This window comes from Lissotriton vulgaris, chromosome 1_1, assembly GCF_964263255.1.
Source record: "Lissotriton vulgaris chromosome 1_1, aLisVul1.2, whole genome shotgun sequence".
In the NCBI taxonomy this organism is placed as follows: Eukaryota; Metazoa; Chordata; class Amphibia; order Caudata; family Salamandridae; genus Lissotriton; species Lissotriton vulgaris.
In genome coordinates this window covers 1398077117-1398096458 of record NC_141685.1, presented here as the reverse complement: position 1 = coordinate 1398096458, position 19342 = coordinate 1398077117, and the positions used below count along the sequence as shown (strand labels likewise).

General features: G+C 54.2%; 1 protein-coding gene across 3 annotated transcripts in view; it reads right to left on the bottom strand.

The window, feature by feature from the left end:
- LOC147750577 (16 kDa beta-galactoside-binding lectin-like) overlaps positions 1 to 19342 on the bottom strand; it is an 83727-nt gene that overhangs the window by 55387 nt on the left and 8998 nt on the right. For all 3 annotated transcript variants that reach the window (XM_086966997.1, XM_086966986.1, XM_086966991.1), the window contains exons 2-3: positions 9777 to 9856; positions 8784 to 8955 (exon numbers count right to left, since the gene is read on the bottom strand). In XM_086966997.1, coding sequence (XP_086823123.1) covers positions 8784 to 8955; positions 9777 to 9856 — 252 coding nt within the window. The remainder of the gene's footprint in view (positions 1 to 8783; positions 8956 to 9776; positions 9857 to 19342) is intronic.

Here is a 19342-nt window from a genome sequence, read left to right as displayed (position 1 = left end):
GACCAGGAATCACATACAGGGGACATCGGGTATTCAGTAGGGAAGGGACAAGGTACATAACACAACAGAGGCCCCCTTCAGCAGGGCAACACATAATAATTCTCAGCATCACATTGATATTAGTCAGTAGCACCCCATAGGCCAGATGGCCTTCCTGGGGCAAGGGCGCCCAAGAGTCTCGATGTTCAGGGCGGGCTGCAGGTAGCCAGGGGCAAACCTAAACGTGGCAGCTGCCCACGAAGTGCTGGGCAGCTGAAGGGCATCGTGGGAGCCTTGCAGGCTCGGGGAGAAAAGGCGCCAACCAGGGGAGCCACTCGGGCTCGAGAACAGGGGGGCGGAGCCTCGCAGGCTCGGCAGGGCCAGGGACATGTGGTGGAGCCTCTCGGGGCTCAAGGAGACAAGGGGCAATGGTGGAGCCTCTCGGGGCTCAAGGGTACAGGGACGCGTTGGAGCCTTCCCGGCTCGGGAAGCATGAGGTGGACTGGGAGCCTCGCAGGCTCGGTGGGGCAAATTCCAAAGGTGGAGCCTCTCCGGGCTCAGGAAGAAAGGGTGTGGGCAGACGGGGCCCCCCTCGGGGGACCCGGCATCACTGGGGGCCCCCACGGGGCCACGGAGCACAACAGGGGATTCACTGGTGGGAAGGGGCGGGCACCGGCAATGTGCCCCGACGCCCCTCCTCTTTGCTGCACTCACCGGTCGGTGGACGCGCCGGTCTCTCCTCGCTCTCAGGGGCTCCCACTCGCCCCTGGGGGCCCCGGGGGGGAAGCGGCAGTTCTCCTGGGCAAGGGAGGAGCGCGGAGTCGGCTCCCGCTGCTCCTCCGTCGTCGCGCTCCATGGGCCGGCCTCTCTCCTCCTCTCAGCCTGGCAGCCAATCACGGCGCGGCCTGGAGGATGACGCTACGGTGGGATCCCGGGCCGGCGACCAATACCAGCGCGGCCCGGGGACGGCGTCACGAGGGTCCCGGGCGGCGGCGGTGAACTCGGGGGAAATGACGAGGAGTGGGCTCCCTCGAAGAACACGGCAATACGGGGGGATAAGCGAGGTAGGCACTCGCTAGGGGTGTAAAACCTCCGTGGAACGGGGCGGATGCCGGGTGGACACCGGCTTGGGGAATATAGCGCTCCCAGCGCTATTACACGAATGAAGCACCCCAAAGCGCTAGAGGGCAGGGATCAGCGCTTCCAGGCGCTGGGCAGAAGGGACAGCGCTCCCCCAGCGCTAGCTGCAGAAATACAAAGTCCATAGGGAGTCCAGGACCTCAGGTGGAGCACAGCAGCCCCTACAAGGGAGAAGACCATCAGCAGTCCAGGAGTAGGGCAGGGCCCAGGGAGGCAAGCCAACCCTGAGCCCAAGCAGCAGCAGCCCCTGGCAGATTCAAGTTAAGAACAAGAACAAGTCCAGAGTGTCACAGCACCCTTTTTATACACACATTCTTGGTCTGAAGGGGCAGTCAGGGAGAGAACCAGCTGGAACTGGTTATGGGGGGATTCTTTACACTGGCCAGGCTAGGAACATCAGCCGCACCCCAGGGGGTGGAGCCAGCATTGTCTGGGGAAAACCCAGCCTCATTCATGACACTCAAACCAGACAGTCAATCCACAAGCAGACCCAGGCTCACTCCTCCCCTCACATCAGCATGCTAAACACTCCATTCACCACCGGGGCAGACCCTCCCAGATCCTGGGAGCCAGGCTCACTAGCCAGCCTCGGCCAATCATACGCCAGGCACACATTCCACAAATATGCCAACTTCCAAAAGGGGGACTTCTATACTAGACACACTCATGCCACATATACCGTTGCGCAGCATTCAATCTCACGAGTTCATACATACCAGACTTGACCCTGCACACCCTACGCATCGGGAACTACCGAGGACTCATCCATTCCCTATGTATTCCTATGGAAGGGTAGGTCGCTCTCTCTTCACACGCACTCAGAGGGGGAATCACCATCCCCAGGTTACATATACCATAAAAACTTCAGGGGCGGACCTGCCAGACGGGCCAAGTCCAACACATGCCCCTCCCAGCCCACATGCAGGGTAGACCAATCACTACTGTGATGGACTTCCCTGCTGCAGGGCGATAAAACATGGATGCGGCCCGCACTGCCGGACACCCTCCAGTTCTACGCCACATGGACCGATAGACATACACAGACTAAAAATAATAAAAATAAAAAAATAAAAAAAAATTATGAAGACATAGGCCCAACCAGGCTACCCACCTGGAACTCCTTAGTTGTCCATGACTAGGACCAGGCCCTAGGCCACCCAGATACCACTGGTCCCTGCTAATCCGAAGTGGGGGGTGGTAACCCCTGGCCCACAATAGCCATTCTCCACTCCCTTTCTCAGTGTAGCCACGACTACCACTGTTCCTTCCACCTAGGGTCCGCACCCTCAGGCTTGCCAGAGGTCACGGGCAAGAATGCCCCACCCTACCTCTACTTCTGAGGTTCCGCGCTCTCCCAGGAGAAACACCCTCAGAACACACTCTCCTACCAGTCTTGGAACTTCCTCCCTCCACTGGTCTTCCACCTGGGAACGAAGCGTTCAGCTCTCCCCAAGGCAAGCCGCGGCCGAGCCAGCAGGTCTTCCTTGTCCGGGATACAACTTAACATAAATTCAACAAGATGAGCCGCGGCAGCGCCAGCAGGTCTCAGTGTTCAGCTCTCCCCAAGGCAAGCCGCGGCAGCGCCAGCAGGTCTTCCTTGTCCGGGATACAACTTAACATAAATTCAACAAGATGAGCCGGGCAGCGCCAGCAGGTCTCAAGGTTCAGCTCTCCCCAAGGCAAGCCACGGCAGCGCCAGCAGGTCTTCCTTGTCCGTGATACAACTTAACATAAATTCAACAAGATGAGCCGCTGCAGTGCCAGCAGGTCTCAAGGTTCAGCTCTCCCCAAGGCAAGCTGCGGCAGCGCCAGCAGGTCTTCCTTGTCCGGGATACAACCTAACCTAAATTCAACAAGATGAGCCGCGGCAGCGCCAGCAGGTCTCAGTGTTCAGCTCTCCCCAAGGCAAGCCGCGGCAGCGCCAGCAGGTCTTCCTTGTCCGGGATACAACTTAACATAAATTCAGCCAGGGCGACACCTGACGCCTAAAACACATTCAGCGGTGTACGGAACACATGATGCGTCAAACACATTTAGCGGGGAAAGAGGGGACACCTGACGCATCAAACACATTCAGCGGTGTACGGAACACATGATGCATCAAACACATTCAGCGGGGTAAGGAAGGACAGGATTATTGTTGATTCAGGAAGCTCCAAATCCCAGAGAACTTACACTCCATTACTCAGCACACCTCAACATTCATCCACACACCGTCCCCTAGACTGGTAAGACAGTTTTCCACCGCCCCTGATTCCTCAACCTGACCCTTGTGGCACAGGTACCATTACTCTAGGTAAGGGACAAGGACCATACACATTTGAACACAATTACGCAACCACCACTGGATCCCACCCTTCTGGTGAATCCAGAAAACCATATTGCACTAGGGAGATGATTTACCCTCCCAAGCTAGGGACACCTAACTCACAGTATACATGCACACATTTTTCCACGGAACAGACATTTAAGTAACCTTCAAAACTTTCCACAGAACGGGTATTTCTATTAATCTTTAAACATTTTCCACAGAACAGACATTTTTAGCAACCTGACCTGACCCCATGTGGCACAGGTACCATTACTCCAGGGAAGGGACAGGGACCATACACATTGAACACAATTACGCTGCCACCACTGGATCCCACCCTTCTGGTGAATCCAGAAAACACATTGCACTAGGGAGCTGATCTACCCTCCCGAGCTAGGGCCACCTAACCAGAACACATTTTTCACAGAACGGACATTTAAGTAACCTCCTAATAACAATAATCTCCTTTCTTTGCGACCATTTACAATACAGAGTTTTGTAGGGAGGCCAGTTATCGTTGTGGTACTGCGCAAACACAAGTCCGGATCCCACCGCTAGCCACCAGTGTAGGAAATGGGACCCCCGGCCGGCCAGGGCTTGCGCCACAGCCAGTCAGAGACCGCCACTCCTATGTAAAGTCGACCCCTGCTCACCCTCTAGGTAACGCGGCGTGGGCAGTCCGGCCTATCTCGGAGGACATGTGTGAAGCATTTGCGCACGCACCCACCAACAACAACATCCCGGGCCTCCCACAAAAGGAACTCCACACCAAGTATATATGAAAATAGTCTTTGTATTAAGAAGGACACATAGGAACATACACTTTACAATGTGCTCGAGGCACGGCAGGGGTTATAAGGGAAAAGGGTACAGGGCAGGGCCCAAGGGCCCCTGCCGGGTGTAGACATATCGATTGGGAACTTCCTAGCACTAGCAGTAGAACCCATTCTGACCAGGAATCACATACAGGGGACATCGGGTATTCAGTAGGGAAGGGACAAGGTACATAACACAACAGAGGCCCCCTTCAGCAGGGCAACACATAATAATTCTCAGCATCACATTGATATTAGTCAGTAGCACCCCATAGGCCAGATGGCCTTCCTGGGGCAAGGGCGCCCAAGAGTCTCGATGTTCAGGGCGGGCTGCAGGTAGCCAGGGGCAAACCTAAACGTGGCAGCTGCCCACGAAGTGCTGGGCAGCTGAAGGGCATCGTGGGAGCCTTGCAGGCTCGGGGAGAAAAGGCGCCAACCAGGGGAGCCACTCGGGCTCGAGAACAGGGGGGCGGAGCCTCGCAGGCTCGGCAGGGCCAGGGACACGTGGTGGAGCCTCTCGGGGCTCAAGGAGACAAGGGGCAATGGTGGAGCCTCTCGGGGCTCAAGGGTACAGGGACGCGTTCGTTAGAGCCTTCCCGGCTCGGGGAGCATGAGGTGGACTGGGAGCCTCGCAGGCTCGGTGGGGCAAAGTCCAAAGGTGGAGCCTCTCCGGGCTCAGGAAGAAAGGGTGTGGGCAGGCGGGGCCCCCCTCGGGGGACCCGGCATCACTGGGGCCCCCACGGGGCCACGGAGCACAACAGGGGATTCACTGGTGGGAAGGGGCGGGCACCGGCAATGTGCCCCGACGCCCCTCCTCTTTGCTGCACTCACCGGTCGGTGGACGCGCCGGTCTCTCCTCGCTCTCCGGGGCTCCCACTCGCCCCTGGGGGCCCCGGGGGGGAAGCGGCAGTTCTCCTGGGCAAGGGAGGAGCGCGGAGTCGGCTCCCGCTGCTCCTCCGTCGTCGCGCTCCATGGGCCGGCCTCTCTCCTCCTCTCGGCCTGGCAGCCAATCGCGGCGCGGCCTGGAGGATGACGGTACGGTGGGATCCCGGGCCGGCGACCAATACCAGCGCGGCCCGGGGACGGCGTCACGAGGGTCCCGGGCGGCGGCGGTGAACTCGGGGGAAATGACGAGGAGTGGGCTCCCTCGAAGAACACGGCAATACGGGGGGATAAGCGAGGTAGGCACTCGCTAGGGGTGTAAAACCTCCGTGGAACGGGGCGGATGCCGGGTGGACACCGGCTTGGGGAATATAGCGCTCCCAGCGCTATTACACGAATGAAGCGCCCCAAAGCGCTAGAGGGCAGGGATCAGCGCTTCCAGGTGCTGGGCAGAAGGGACAGCGCTCCCCCAGCGCTAGCTGCAGAAATACAAAGTCCATAGGGAGTCCAGGACCTCAGGTGGAGCACAGCAGCCCCTACAAGGGAGAAGACCATCAGCAGTCCAGGAGTAGGGCAGGGCCCAGGGAGGCAAGCCAACCCTGAGCCCAAGCAGCAGCAGCCCCTGGCAGATTCAAGTTAAGAACAAGAACAAGTACAGAGTGTCACAGCACCCTTTTTATACACACATTCTTGGTCTGAAGGGGCAGTCAGGGAGAGAACCAGCTGGAACTGGTTATGGGGGGATTCTTTACACTGGCCAGGCTAGGAACATCAGCCGCACCCCAGGGGGTGGAGCCAGCATTGTCTGGGGAAAACCCAGCCTCATTCATGACACTCAAACCAGACAGTCAATCCACAAGCAGACCCAGGCTCACTCCTCCCCTCACATCAGCATGCTAAACACTCCATTCACCACCGGGGCAGACCCTCCCAGATCCTGGGAGCCAGGCTCACCAGCCAGCCTCGGCCAATCATACGCCAGGCACACATTCCACAAATATGCCAACTTCCAAAAGGGGGACTTCTATACTAGACACACTCATGCCACATATACCGTTGCGCAGCATTCAATCTCACGAGTTCATACATACCAGACTTGACCCTGCACACCCTACGCATCGGGAACTACCGAGGACTCATCCATTCCCCATGTATTCCTATGGAAGGGTAGGTCGCTCTCTCTTCACACGCACTCAGAGGGGGAATCACCATCCCCAGGTTACATATACCATAAAAACTTCAGGGGCGGACCTGCCAGACGGGCCAAGTCCAACACGCGCCAATCCTGTCCCAGACTAAGGTTGGCCTACAAAAAGCGGTGTTGAAATTTGCGGAATTCATGAAAAATAGAGGACTCCGCGTAAACGTTTCTAAGAAGAACACCCTGTCTGATCTCCCTGGACGGTAGACGGGTAGAGCTTGCCGACAGATTCTGTTACCTGGGTGTACAGTTTGAGAGAAAGGGCTCATGGAAACCCGCAGTAACTGCCAGGGCTCTGGCATTTACCAGAGCCTCTGGCGCCCTGATAAATTTCGCTAAAAAACTAGGTGGTAGGCCAATAAGGGAGTTACTGCAGATTTTTAAGGCCAAATGTGTTTCTACCGGGACATATGGGGTCAGTCTCTGGGGGATCGAGCCATTGAAGGCTATACAACGTATTGAGAATCGATTTTTACGGTACCTACTGGCCGTCCCAAAGAGTACGGCAACTTATGTGGCACACACGGAAGTGGCTCTGCCATATGTTACGGACATCATCAAATTAGCCCTGGTCTTATTATGGCACAATGTGTGGGTTAATCCATGTACTAGCCTGAAAAGAGAGATAATAAAAGATTGTTTGGCATGCGATGGAGCCACTAACATCAAATGGTTTACTTATGTTAAAAATGTGTTGTATGAAATTGGGCATCCTGAATACTTCTCCAACCCAGATAGTATGGAGAGTGTGTCCAGAACTGCCCTTAAAAATCCCTCATACAACATCTTGAGAGCAAAGGATGGCGGGAAGAAAGATGCAAGAAGACAGTAATGGAGCACAATCTGATAAAAGTGTATGAGGGGATCCAGTTGTACCTTTTGATTGAGAAACCCCCTTTCCATCGTATGCTCCTGACCTACTTCCGTTTAGAAATCTTTTACAGACTTGTTACCTTCCCACAGTGCAATGACTGGTCAAAAGAGAAAATAACTTGTCCTTGTGATGATGTTTCATACCAGTCAAATATACATTGTATTTTCTTTTGCACTTTTTACAGTCATCCTAGGAAGAAATTGCTGAAACCTTTGCTTGTATTATGGGGCGTGAGGTCTTTTAGAGGGGTATATGACACATTAAGATCCTTAGACAATCAGTGCACCATTGGTATTGTATCCTCTTTCTTGAGAGCAATTGTTAGGTTTAGAAAAACGATGTTAACCGGAATTTTTGTACCCCTACGTCCCCAGTAGCAAAAATGCTCACAACCTAAAATGAATTCCTATACTTGTTAGTTGTATTTTTATTATGCTTTTTACTCTTTTAAAAAGTTTTTAACAGACTTTTTTGTTTTTTTAAATGTATAAATAATACGTAGTCATTTAAGCTGTATTAGACTAGTCTTTCATAAATGTGATTTTTATCTGTATGCTTTTATGAATTTGTTTCTACAATTCAAATAAAGCTTTTTGAAATTGAAATTGAATTGACTGGTATTTTACTGCTTCTGTCATTGCATCCAGAATCTGGTGTAATATTACACCTACATCAAGCCAGCACTATTCACTTTGTCAATGGCTGTAAGTTGCAGAAGATCAAAAAAGCAACAACTTTGGCTTTGTTGTATATAATATTGAAAATTCTCCAGTTCTAAAATTATGAGACTATGTAAGAAGTATAACGAGTCACTTTGAATGTACATCTAAGGCAGTGAAGGGTGGCCCTGCTGCAGAGTTAAGATAATTTTTTCCAACGAGGGTGAGGGCAAAAATGAATGGAGAGCCCGATAGAGACCCGTTCCGGCACCTGCTTTTTAGAACTGCTGGTGCTGAGCATCGGCTAGACCCGGCACACTTAAAGCCCTGACAAAAGCACGGTAGGCGTGTGGGCAGGGCCTGCTAACAGGCCTATCTCCTGACTCTTAGAAAATCGAAGGAAAGGCTTCCTGCTGGCATAGCGGAGTACAGCAGCCAGAGCGAGGAGGAAGGTGGTGACAGTGATGCTGTAGCACAGCACTGGGCATCAAGGTTTAGTAAAGAAGCCCACTTTAATGATAAATGTACCCTTTTGTACATATAAGTGAAATTAAATAATCAAAATATACCAGAAATACTTTAGTATCATTATGCACATTTGCATTCCAATTCAATCTCAATCACATTAAATGTGTGCCCCTGGCCGGATCCCTTTCACTGCCCATAGCCCACCCCCCAAAGCCCCCCCCCCCCAAGCCCTGCCCCCTGGTCCACATCTCAATTTGGTGAGTACCTGCACTTATTATTTTCCATTTAAAGCACTGAGTGCACTTGACGAAGATGACAACCTAGTGAAGTGTGAGAGGGCTAAAAGAGAGAGAAGGGCCTGTGTTTGGGAACATGTGGAATGCAGGAATTCAGGGCATGTTTGGCAGTCTGGTTCGGTTTCTAGCCTCTGCCACTACCCTGCCGTAACACTTACCCTCATTTTCTGTCCTTGACAGAAGGGGAAGACATAGGAGCGGACCTCTTCCGCCCAGTTGCCGTTGTGACGGGAGTTGAGAACGATGGTATTGATTTCGGCGCCTAAGTGGAAGCGAGCGTCGATGTGCAAAGCAAGGGTGTTGAGGTCCTGTCCAATGTTGATGTTAAAGCTAAAGGAGAAAAGATACTTTGCTTACATTTTGTCTCAAAATGTTTTTTTTCAAAGTTGTCTTTTTAGTGAGCATCAAATGTGACCAAATACAAAAGACTGCAATCTTAATAGTACAAAGGGCGGGCAACTGCCCGGGTGTCAACAGAAGCAGCTATGGTGGGTTCAGCTTCGCAAAGTCCCCGAGCTGGTCACCGTCCCGTACTGGGTGAATTATGCTGATGTCCTGAACAAGTAACCCCCCACCCAAACCAACAGTATCCCCCCACCCCCCTCCCGCCCCATCCGGTGGTGACAAAATAAAAGTAAAAGAAGTAAATTAGTAAATAACAAAGATAGAAATAGGCTGTGATATAGGCAGTAATGGCGGTGCACAGATAAGTCCATAATACATTCGGAATAGCTGCCAAGGCTCACCGTCTCTAAGAGGAGGCCGCTAAAGCTGTAATGGTGCATAGCCCGCACTGTTGGCGGACAAACTGCAGAAGGCAAGCCCCTGGATAAGTAGGCCACCAGTGGTGCCCAGCGGAGCGCAAAGTCTACGGAATCAATTTGGAGAATGTCCGCCAGGTTGGCTCGAAATTTTTAAGACTTTTTTACTCGCAGTTCACACCTCCTGCTTCTAAATACCCCAGCCTTTCCCCATTGCCCCTCCGGATGCCCCAAAATGCCTATCCCCTGCACGTCCATACTTTATCTTTCCTCACCAGACACAGATACATACTCTCCGCCTCCAGGTGTCCTGTCTGCTCCCTGCTTCCACCCCTCCCACCAACAGGCGCCAGCCCTCCACCCCTTCACCCCAGATACCCCAACTCTTACCGTTCGGTCTGACAATGTACAATGCCCTCAATGATTAGAGTCTTGCCAGGCCTCAGACAAAGTTTGTCGGTCACCAGTGTCTGTGAGAGAAGAGAAAACAAATTGAGACATTGGAGTGGAGGTGGTTGCTATATGGTTCTGACCCCCTCTATTACACTATGGTCGGTGGATTACACAATGTGCTGCCTCATTGACACCATATCAGTGGCTGAAAACAAAGGGCCTGGTTACGACTTTGGTGATGCTGCGGCAGCTTTGCTCTTGCACAGCACCACCGAAGCTGTGCATGGTCTCACCCGCCAGATTACGAGTACAACTTGTGTCTGGCGGGCTTTTTTTTTGCTGTGGAACGCAAAAGAATTTCCAGAACTGCATGGACTGTGAAGTCCATGCCGTGCTGGAACTTGGGGTGCATGCAAACAGAGGGGCACATGTTGTGCCCCCTGAATGCATTCTCATGGTGGCAAGGGCTTGGGGGCCCCATAGGGCCCCCTATGTTTCTCCACCACTAGCTTTTTCATGGAGGGCTCACCACTATGAAAATGTTGACGGTGGGGAAACTCGAAATATGCTCAGCAGACCGCGGCAGTCTTGCCTTCCATATTGGATACCCCTGTTCGCTGCGCCACCGTCAGGGAACGGCACTTCCTTTGCGCCACTGTGGATGGTCCAAATGGCGGCCTTGGAAAACTGCCATGGAGATTCCGGCAGTCAAAGACCGCCAGACTCGTTATCGGCCCCAAAGCTCCCATATGCTTCAAGTCATTGATTCAATACCATAATTGTCTACATTCTGCGACCAGGAAGAGGTAGGATTTTCCATGTTTTAAAACCATATTGGGGCATTACACAAAATGAGGACCAGAAGCAACATGACAAAAAGGCACATTACATGTGATGTGATGTGATCCGGATCACAGAAAAGGGTCCAAATGACTCCTGAATCAGGTGCATTACGAAATGTGAGTCAGTATCTCCAGCAGCGGCTCCCAGGCGTGCACCATGGGACACTGCGTGGATTTCAGGGACTTCCTGACAACTCTAGCCTTGCTGAGAAGTGGACTTCGGTCCCTGCCACGTGATGTGAAGAGACCCTCCATGAAGCAGCAAAACATGTCCACATCTGACATCCACTCACTGAGGACTGAACAGCACCTTCATTAGTGGAGTGTATTGTATGCAAATCGGTTGCACAAGTACTACTGTAGAGAACCCTCACAAGTGCAGCCCATTTCCTGCACCCCGAGTTTCCCCGGCAAGAAATGCACTCTCTCCTGGGCAGCATGTCATGTGCACTCCTACCACACTTAGAAGATTGAAAAACACTCTCACTGCAAGGCCACATCCTCTGAACCACTGAGACCCCCCCCATGGAAGACACTGAGGATTGTAGAACATCCTTACTTGAGCACCACGTCATGCACCCCTGAGGATTGAAGCGTCACCTTAATGTTACCGCGCAGTCTGCACCCTGGTGACTTCCTGGCACACACTAGGAACTGATAAACCATTAGGCCACGTTCACAAGAGCAGCACATTGTGTGGACCTCAGAGGGGTCCCTATCACACCCTGGGGAGGGAATCACACTCACTTGTGCTGCACGTTCTTTGCACTTCTCAGATCCACCGTCATACATAAAGGATTGAAGAACACCCTCATGTGTGCATCACATTCTCAGCTCCTCCCACAATTTAATAACATTCTGACTGTTGGAGCTCCTGCCTTGAACGGCCCCGGCACACGCTGAGAACAAAAAAGCACCTTCACTGGTGCAGTCATTAATTGCACTGCCCACGCTGAGGTCTGGAGAGCACCCTCACTTGTGCAGCATAGAATCTGTTTCCGTGACCACGTGTCACACACTGAGGTTTTAAAAGCTCATTCATTGGTGCACTCATTATGTGCACTGACTAGATTGGCTGTCACCCATCTAGCTTTGGAGAGCACCCTCGCTAGTGCAGCATATACCCCAGACTGTGTCACACACTGAGGACTGAAGAGCACCCTCTCTAGTGCAGCATATACCCCTGACTGTGTCATACATTGGGGTCTGAAGAGCACCCTCACCAGTGCTGCATATACCCCTGACTGTTTCATACACTGAAGTCTGGAGAGCACCCTCACTAGTGCATCATATACCCCTGATGGTGTCACACACTGAGGACTGAAGAGCATCCGCACCAGTGCAGCATATACCCCTGACTGTGTCACACACTGAGGACTGAAGAGCACCCTCACCAGTGCAGCATATAGCCCTGACTGTGTCACACACTGAAGTCTGGAGAGCACCCTCACTAGTGCAGCATATACCCCTGACTGTGTCACACAATAAGGACTGAAGAGCACCCTCACTAGTGCAGCATATACCCCTGACTGTGTCACACACTAAGGACTGAAGAGCACCCTCACTAGTGCAGCATATACCCCTGACTGTGTCACACACTGAGGACTGAAGAGCACCCTCACCAGTGCAGCATATACCCCTGACTGTGTCACACACTGAGGACTGAAGAGCACTGTTGGACTTGGCCCTTCTGGCAGGTTCACCCCTGAACTTTTTGCCTAGTGATTTCTGGTCTTTGCGCACTTTGACACTGTGGCGCAGTGTAAAGTGCGTGCTCTCCCTGAGTGCGTGTGTGAGATTGGCCTGCTCTCCCATAGGAATGCATGGGGAATGTCTGTGTCCCTGGTAGTTCCTGATGCGGGAGGCGTGCATGGTCAAGTTTGGTATGTGCGAACTCGTGAGAGTGAATGCTTCGCAACGATGTATGTGACATGGTTGTGTCTTGTGCGGAAGTGCTACTTCTAGACATGACTGTGTATGTGCTGTGAAGGTGCTGGCGTGTGATTGGCTGGAGCTGGCTGGGATGCCAGGCTCCAGGAATCTGTGTGGGTCTGCCCCGGTGGTGAATGGAGAGATTAGCATGCTGATGTGAGGGAGGGGCTGCGCCTGTGTCCTGAATGGGGCTGGGTTTTCCCCACACAATGCTGGCTCCGCCCCCTGTGGTGCGACTGATGACCCTAGCCTGCCTGATGAATGAAAGGGGTGGTTGAGCCATCAACAGTGCTCTCAGACCAGCTGCGACTGGTTCTGCCCCCACCCTGCACCCACAGACAAAAGGGAAAAGGTGTATAAAAGAGGGGCTGTGACCCCAGGAAAATGTTCTTGTTCCCAACTTGAATCTGACCAGGGGCATGCTGCTGCTGGGGCCCGGGGGAAGGCTTGCCTCCCTGGGCCCTGCCCAGCCCCTGGACTCCTAATGGACTTTTGCTGGACTGTGGAATGCCCTAAAGCGCCTGGGAGAGCTGCTCTTTGCCCTAGCGCTGTGGAGCGCGGTGTCTTGCCCTTATAGCGCCTGGAGGCGCTGGATTTTTGCCTATAGCGCTTGGGAGCGCTTGATCAGCTGTTGGAGCGCTGTATTTGTGAGAGCCGGTGCCCACCCGGCATTTGCCCGTTCATTTGCCGATCTTTTGGCGCTTCCCCGCCCCGCATTTTGCGTGGGGAAAGAAGGTGCCACCCTGCGTGTTGCCGCTGGTTCGCGGCTGCCTACACCGCACCTGTTGCCATTGTTCTTGCCCCCAGCGAGTGCCCACCTCGCTGAACAATTTAATTAAAGCCGGTGCCCACCCGGCATTGCCCCGTGTAATCACCGCCGCAGCCGCGGGCAAAACAGGAAGTCAGGCGGCATCGCGCCTGACTGTAGGCGGGACTTCCGGGTCGCTTCAGGAAGCCGCGCTAGGATTGGCTGACGAGGGCCCGTCCCGGCCCGAGGGAGGAGAGGTTGCCGAGTGATGGCTCAATGGCTGCCCGGGGCTCCCATTGCCAGGAGGGAGAGCCCCGTGGTTACCGGCACCGAGAAGCCCAGAGGAATCGAGCCGCCTCCGCCTGCAGAGCTGGAGAGCCCCAGGCTGCCGAGTAAGTGCCCGCGCTGCCTGGAGAGTGAGAGGAGCTCCCGCCCCCTGTCCCGGTGAGTGGGGGTGGGGGCCCGTGGTGTTTAATTGAAAGGGAGGGAGGGCGTCGGGACACATTGCCGGTGTCCGCCCCCCCCCCCCTCCATGTAGCCCGATCTTCGCCCCTGGGGCATCTTCGTGTCTGTGGAGCTCCCCGAGGCTCTTGGGGCCATCTTGTGATTTTAGAGTCCCCCGAGCGGGACTCCGACGCCTAAGCCCCCTTTGTTGATGGGCTCTGAGAGGCTCAAGGCGCATTGATGTTGAAGAGCCCGAGAGGCTCGTGGCGCCATTTCATTGAAGTAAGAGCCTGAGAGGCTCAAGGGGGCACTTTGATTACTGAGAGCCCACGAAGGGCTCAGGGGCCATTTGTTTATTCAGAGCCCAGAGAGGCTCTTGGGGGACAGTGCTTTTGCTCAGAGCCTGTGAGGCTCCCACGTTGGCCCATCCTTGCTTGCACCAGTTGCCCAGCACTTTGTGGGCAACTGCCACGTTTAGGACCCTGACTTTGGACACAGGGCGTCCTAGCCCTAGAGAGGCCAGTTGGCCTAGGGACTGCCACAGGTGGTGGCTAATGTGATTTTTGCTCTATTGTGTTGCACTGAGCAAGTGTGTGTGAGTTCTCTGGATGGGGAGCTTGCTGAATGCTTGTGTACTCTTGTTTTGCTCAGATACCAAAGTTCCGTGTGTTAAACTTTTCCCAAGAACGTCTGCAGACAGTGGAGCCTGCTTTTGATTTCTGTGGTCTATTTAGAGACAGATGTTTGGAGTTGGTAATGTTCTGGGAGGAGAGAGGCATAGGGGATGGAGTGATTCCAAAAGGAGTGGCTGAGGTGTCTTCCAGCCCAGTGTGGTGGAAGAGGTTAAGTGTAGCCCAGCTAGGTCTCGGTGTAGGGGCTCACGTCCTGTCTCAGAGGAGAAGGAGTGGGTGGGACTGCATGTCTCCAGGTGCCCAAAACCCAGTGTCAGGGCCTAGAATGTTTCTGAAGGGAACGTCAGGTCGGGGGCCTAGGCTGTACCAATAGGTCATTTGAGGAAGATCTCCCAGAGTGTTTGAAGAATGTAGAACATCAGTGAACAGGATTTCATGGGTGGGCCTGAAGCTCATGGGAGTTTCCCCTGCCCCTGTGCTATTGTGTTAATTGTTGGGGAGTGACCCTAAGGAAAGGTTCTGGTCTTCCAGCCCAGTGTGGTGGAAGTGGCTCAGAGGAGCACAAGCCTGGTCTTCGTAGTCTGGGTGTTTTCTTCTTAGGAACACCAGGTGAGGGAGCCTAGCATGTCCGTATGGAGCGTCCTTCTAGGGAGATCTCCCAGTGTGGAGAGAACGTGGAGCGCCTGTAAGCAGGGCTCTAGTAGTTCTGTTATCTGGCAGTACCGCTCCAGTTGGGAGGGTGCAGCAGTCCAGATGGAGGGGTGCGAGGGAGATAGGTTCCCCAGTGGAGTAACCAGTGGGTCAGGGGCCAACCAGAAGGGTTGTGTCGCCAAGGAGTGACCAGGGTGATGCCACTTCTGTCCTGAGTGTCAGGCAGACTTGTACACGACACATTAGTTATGTGTCACCCTCAAGGAAGTCCTGGTGCGCCAGGCATCTGACCAAAGGGGTACGTCCCTCGGTTGGGGAGCCAGTAGCCGGTGTGTCCGGATCTGGACGTAAGGGCAACTGTATGTAGTGTCCTGAAGGAACTCCTGCCTGAAGAGAAGGAACCGGGTAAGCTGTATGGGGGATTGACCTGCAGTGGTTGCCTTGCTGCTGAAGGAGGAGTGAATTTGAATCCCAGGTGGTAGACCAGTTAGGGGAGCTGTGACTCTGTCATGACCAGCCTGGTGTCCTGTAGGCCCCGCACTGAGCCGCGTCTGCCTTCGGCCGCGCAGCCTATGCCGCTTGCCGTCCCCGTCTCGACGCGGTCCGTGAGCCGCCGCCTGCGCCGCATCTGGCAACCCGCAAAGTGCAACGCCTCACTACACCGATCTTGTGCTGGTCTGACCGTGGTCACTGCTGCTGAGGGAGCAAGGTCCCGAACTGGTGGGAGAGTTGTGTTCTGGAGGGTGCTTCAGAAGTAGAGGTAGGGTGGGGCATTCTTGCCCGTGACCTCTGGTCAGCCTGAGGGTGCGGACCCTAGGTTGGAGGATCAGTGGTAGTTTGGAACTACACTGAGAAAGGGAGTGGAGAATGGCTATTGTAGGCCAGGGGTTACTACCCCCCACTCTATGTATTGGCAGGGACCAGTGGTATCTGGATGGCCTAGGGCCTGGTCCTAGCCGTGGACAACTAAGGAGTACCAGTGGGGTAGCCTAGTTGGGCCTGTTTTTTTTTTAAGAAGGTGCTTGTCTTACGGATAGACATGGCGTAGAACCGGAGGGTGTCCCTGCAGTGCGGGCCCGCGTCCGTGTTCTATCGCCCCAAGCAGGGAAGTCCATCACGGTGGTGATTGTTCTCCCCTGCGTTTTGGCTGGAAGGGGGTTGTGTTGGACTTGGCCCTTCTGGCAGGTTCACCCCTGAACTTTTTGCCTAGTGATTTCTGGTCTTTGCGCACTTTGACACTGTGGCGCAGTGTAAAGTGCGTGCTCTCCCTGAGTGCGTGTGTGAGATTGGCCTGCTCTCCCATAGGAATGCATGGGGAATGTCTGTGTCCCTGGTAGTTCCTGATGCGGGAGGCGTGCATGGTCAAGTTTGGTATGTGCGAACTCGTGAGAGTGAATGCTTCGCAACGATGTATGTGACATGGTTGTGTCTTGTGCGGAAGTGCTACTTCTAGACATGACTGTGTATGTGCTGTGAAGGTGCTGGCATGTGATTGGCTGGAGCTGGCTGGGATGCCAGGCTCCAGGAATCTGTGTGGGTCTGCCCCGGTGGTGAATGGAGAGATTAGCATGCTGATGTGAGGGAGGGGCTGCGCCTGTGTCCTGAATGGGGCTGGGTTTTCCCCACACAATGCTGGCTCCGCCCCCTGTGGTGCGACTGATGACCCTAGCCTGCCTGATGAATGAAAGGGGTGGTTGAGCCATCAACAGTGCTCTCAGACCAGCTGCGACTGGTTCTGCCCCCACCCTGCACCCACAGACAAAAGGGAAAAGGTGTATAAAAGAGGGGCTGTGACCCCAGGAAAATGTTCTTGTTTGCTGCTTGAATCTGCCAGGGGCGTGCTGCTGCTTGGGCCCAGGGGAAGGCTTGCCTCCCCTGGGCTCTGCCCAGCCCCTGGACCCCTGGAAGAACTTTTGCTGGACTTTAATAGGGCTTATGGTGCCTGGAGGCGCTGTGTTTGCTGTCTAGCGCTTTATCTTTCCCGCTAAGCGCTGAGAGCGCTTTGTTTGGACCCTTGGCGCCGGAGAGCGCTGTGCTTTTGGGCCGTAGCGCTCCATGGCGCTTTATGTTACTGATAGCGCTCCGAGCGCTTTATTCTTGGAAGCCGGTGCCCACCCGGCGTTTGCCCCGCTGGAGTGCCACCTCACCAGGGACCTGGTGCCGTTTTTATGCCCCCCAAGCGAGTGCCCACCTCGCATTTGTGCCGCTCGTGGCACTTCGCTCTTTATTTAATTCCCGAGAGAGGCCACCTCTCGAGAATCACCGAAGCAGCCCAGGAGTATTTAAAACGTTGCCGGGCCGCTGCCTAGAGCGACCCGGAAGTGCCGCCTCCTCGTCCCCCAGGGCCGCGCTGCTACTGGCTGCCCTCAGCAGCGCGACCCGGAAGTGCCCGCGGCCCGCCTGGTTGTAGGCGGGGCCTCGGGACCAAAGGCGAAGAGTGCGAGGGAGCCTTGGAGGCTCCACAGAGAAGGAGAGCCCCGGACCTCCGGCAAAGAACCCGGTGAGTGGCAGACAAGGGAGAGGGGCGTCGGGACACATTGTCGGTGTCCGCCCCTCCCCCGTAGCGCGACCTCGCGCTTGTGATTTCGAGCCCCGAGGCTCGTGGGGCCAAGTTCGAGTTGGGTCCCCCAGAGGGAGGGGGATCCCACCACGCCGCAGTTGTTGCCGGAGCCTGTTGAGGCTCCCCGGTCCAGGTGGCCCTGTCTTGTAAATATCCCTTGTAAATTCTGCCCGTGCCTCTGGCACAATGTAAAGTGTGTGTTTTATCTAATGTATGTTTATTGGAATACAAAGGCTATTTTTATATATACCCTTGTGTGGAGTTTCCTTTGTGGTGGGCCTTGGGTGTTGTTGCTGGGGTGCGTGCGCAAATACTTAACTCATATCGCCTCCAAGTTTAGCCTTGCTGCTCGCGCCACGTTACCTAGAGGGCGAGTAGGGGTTATCTTGGCGAGTAACTCCCTTGCCCTGACCTTAGGAATGGTGATCCCTGACTGACCTCGACGCGAGTCTTGGCCAGCCAGGGTCCCGTTTCTAACAAGCACCCTCACCAGTGCAGCATATACCCCTGACTGTGTCACACACTAAGGACTGAAAAGCACCCTACCTAGTGCAGCATATACCCCTGACTGTATCACACACTAAAGTCTGGAGGGCACCATCACCAGTGCAGCATAAACCCCTGACCGTGTCATACACTGAAGTCTGGAGAGCACCCTCACCAGTGCAGCATATGCCCCTGACTGTGTCACACACTGAGGACTGAAGAGAACCCTCACCAGTGCAGCATATACCCCTGACCGTGTCATACACTGAAGTCTGGAGAGCACCCTCTCCAGTGCAGCATATACTCCTGACGGTGTCACACACTGAAGTCTGGAGAGCACCCTCACTAGTGCAGCATATACCCCTGATGATGTCACACACTGAGGACTGAAGAGCATCCGCACCAGTGCAGCATATACCCCTGACTGTGTCACACACTGAGGACTGAAGAGCACCCTCACCAGTGCAGCATATACCCCTGACTGTGTCACACACTGAAGTCTGGAGAGCACCCTCACTAGTGCAGCATATACCCCTGACTGTGTCACACAATAAGGACTGAAGAGCACCCTCACTAGTGCAGCATATACCCCTGACTGTGTCACACACTAAGGACTGAAGAGCACCCTCACTAGTGCAGCATATACCCCTGACTGTGTCACACACTGAGGACTGAAGAGCACCCTCACCAGTGCAGCATATACCCCTGACTGTGTCACACACTGAGGACTGAAGAGCACCCTCACCAGTGCAGCATATACCCCTGACTGTGTCACACACTAAGGACTGAAAAGCACCCTACCTAGTGCAGCATATACCCTGACTCTCACCAGTGCAGCATATACCCCTGACTGTGTCACACACTAAGGACTGAAAAGCACCCTACCTAGTGCAGCATATACCCCTGACTGTATCACACACTAAAGTCTGGAGGGCACCATCACCAGTGCAGCATATACCCCTGACCGTGTCATACACTGAAGTCTGGAGAGCACCCTCACCAGTGCAGCATATGCCCCTGACTGTGTCACACCCTGAGGACTGAAGAGCACCCTCACCAGTGCAGCATATACCCCTGACCGTGTCATACACTGAAGTCTGGAGAGCACCCTCTCCAGTGCAGCATATACTCCTGACGGTGTCACACACTGAAGTCTGGAGAGCACCCTCACTAGTGCAGCATATACCCCTGATGGTGTCACACACTAAGGACTGAAGAGCATCCGCACCAGTGCAGCATATACCCCTGACTGTGTCACACACTGAGGA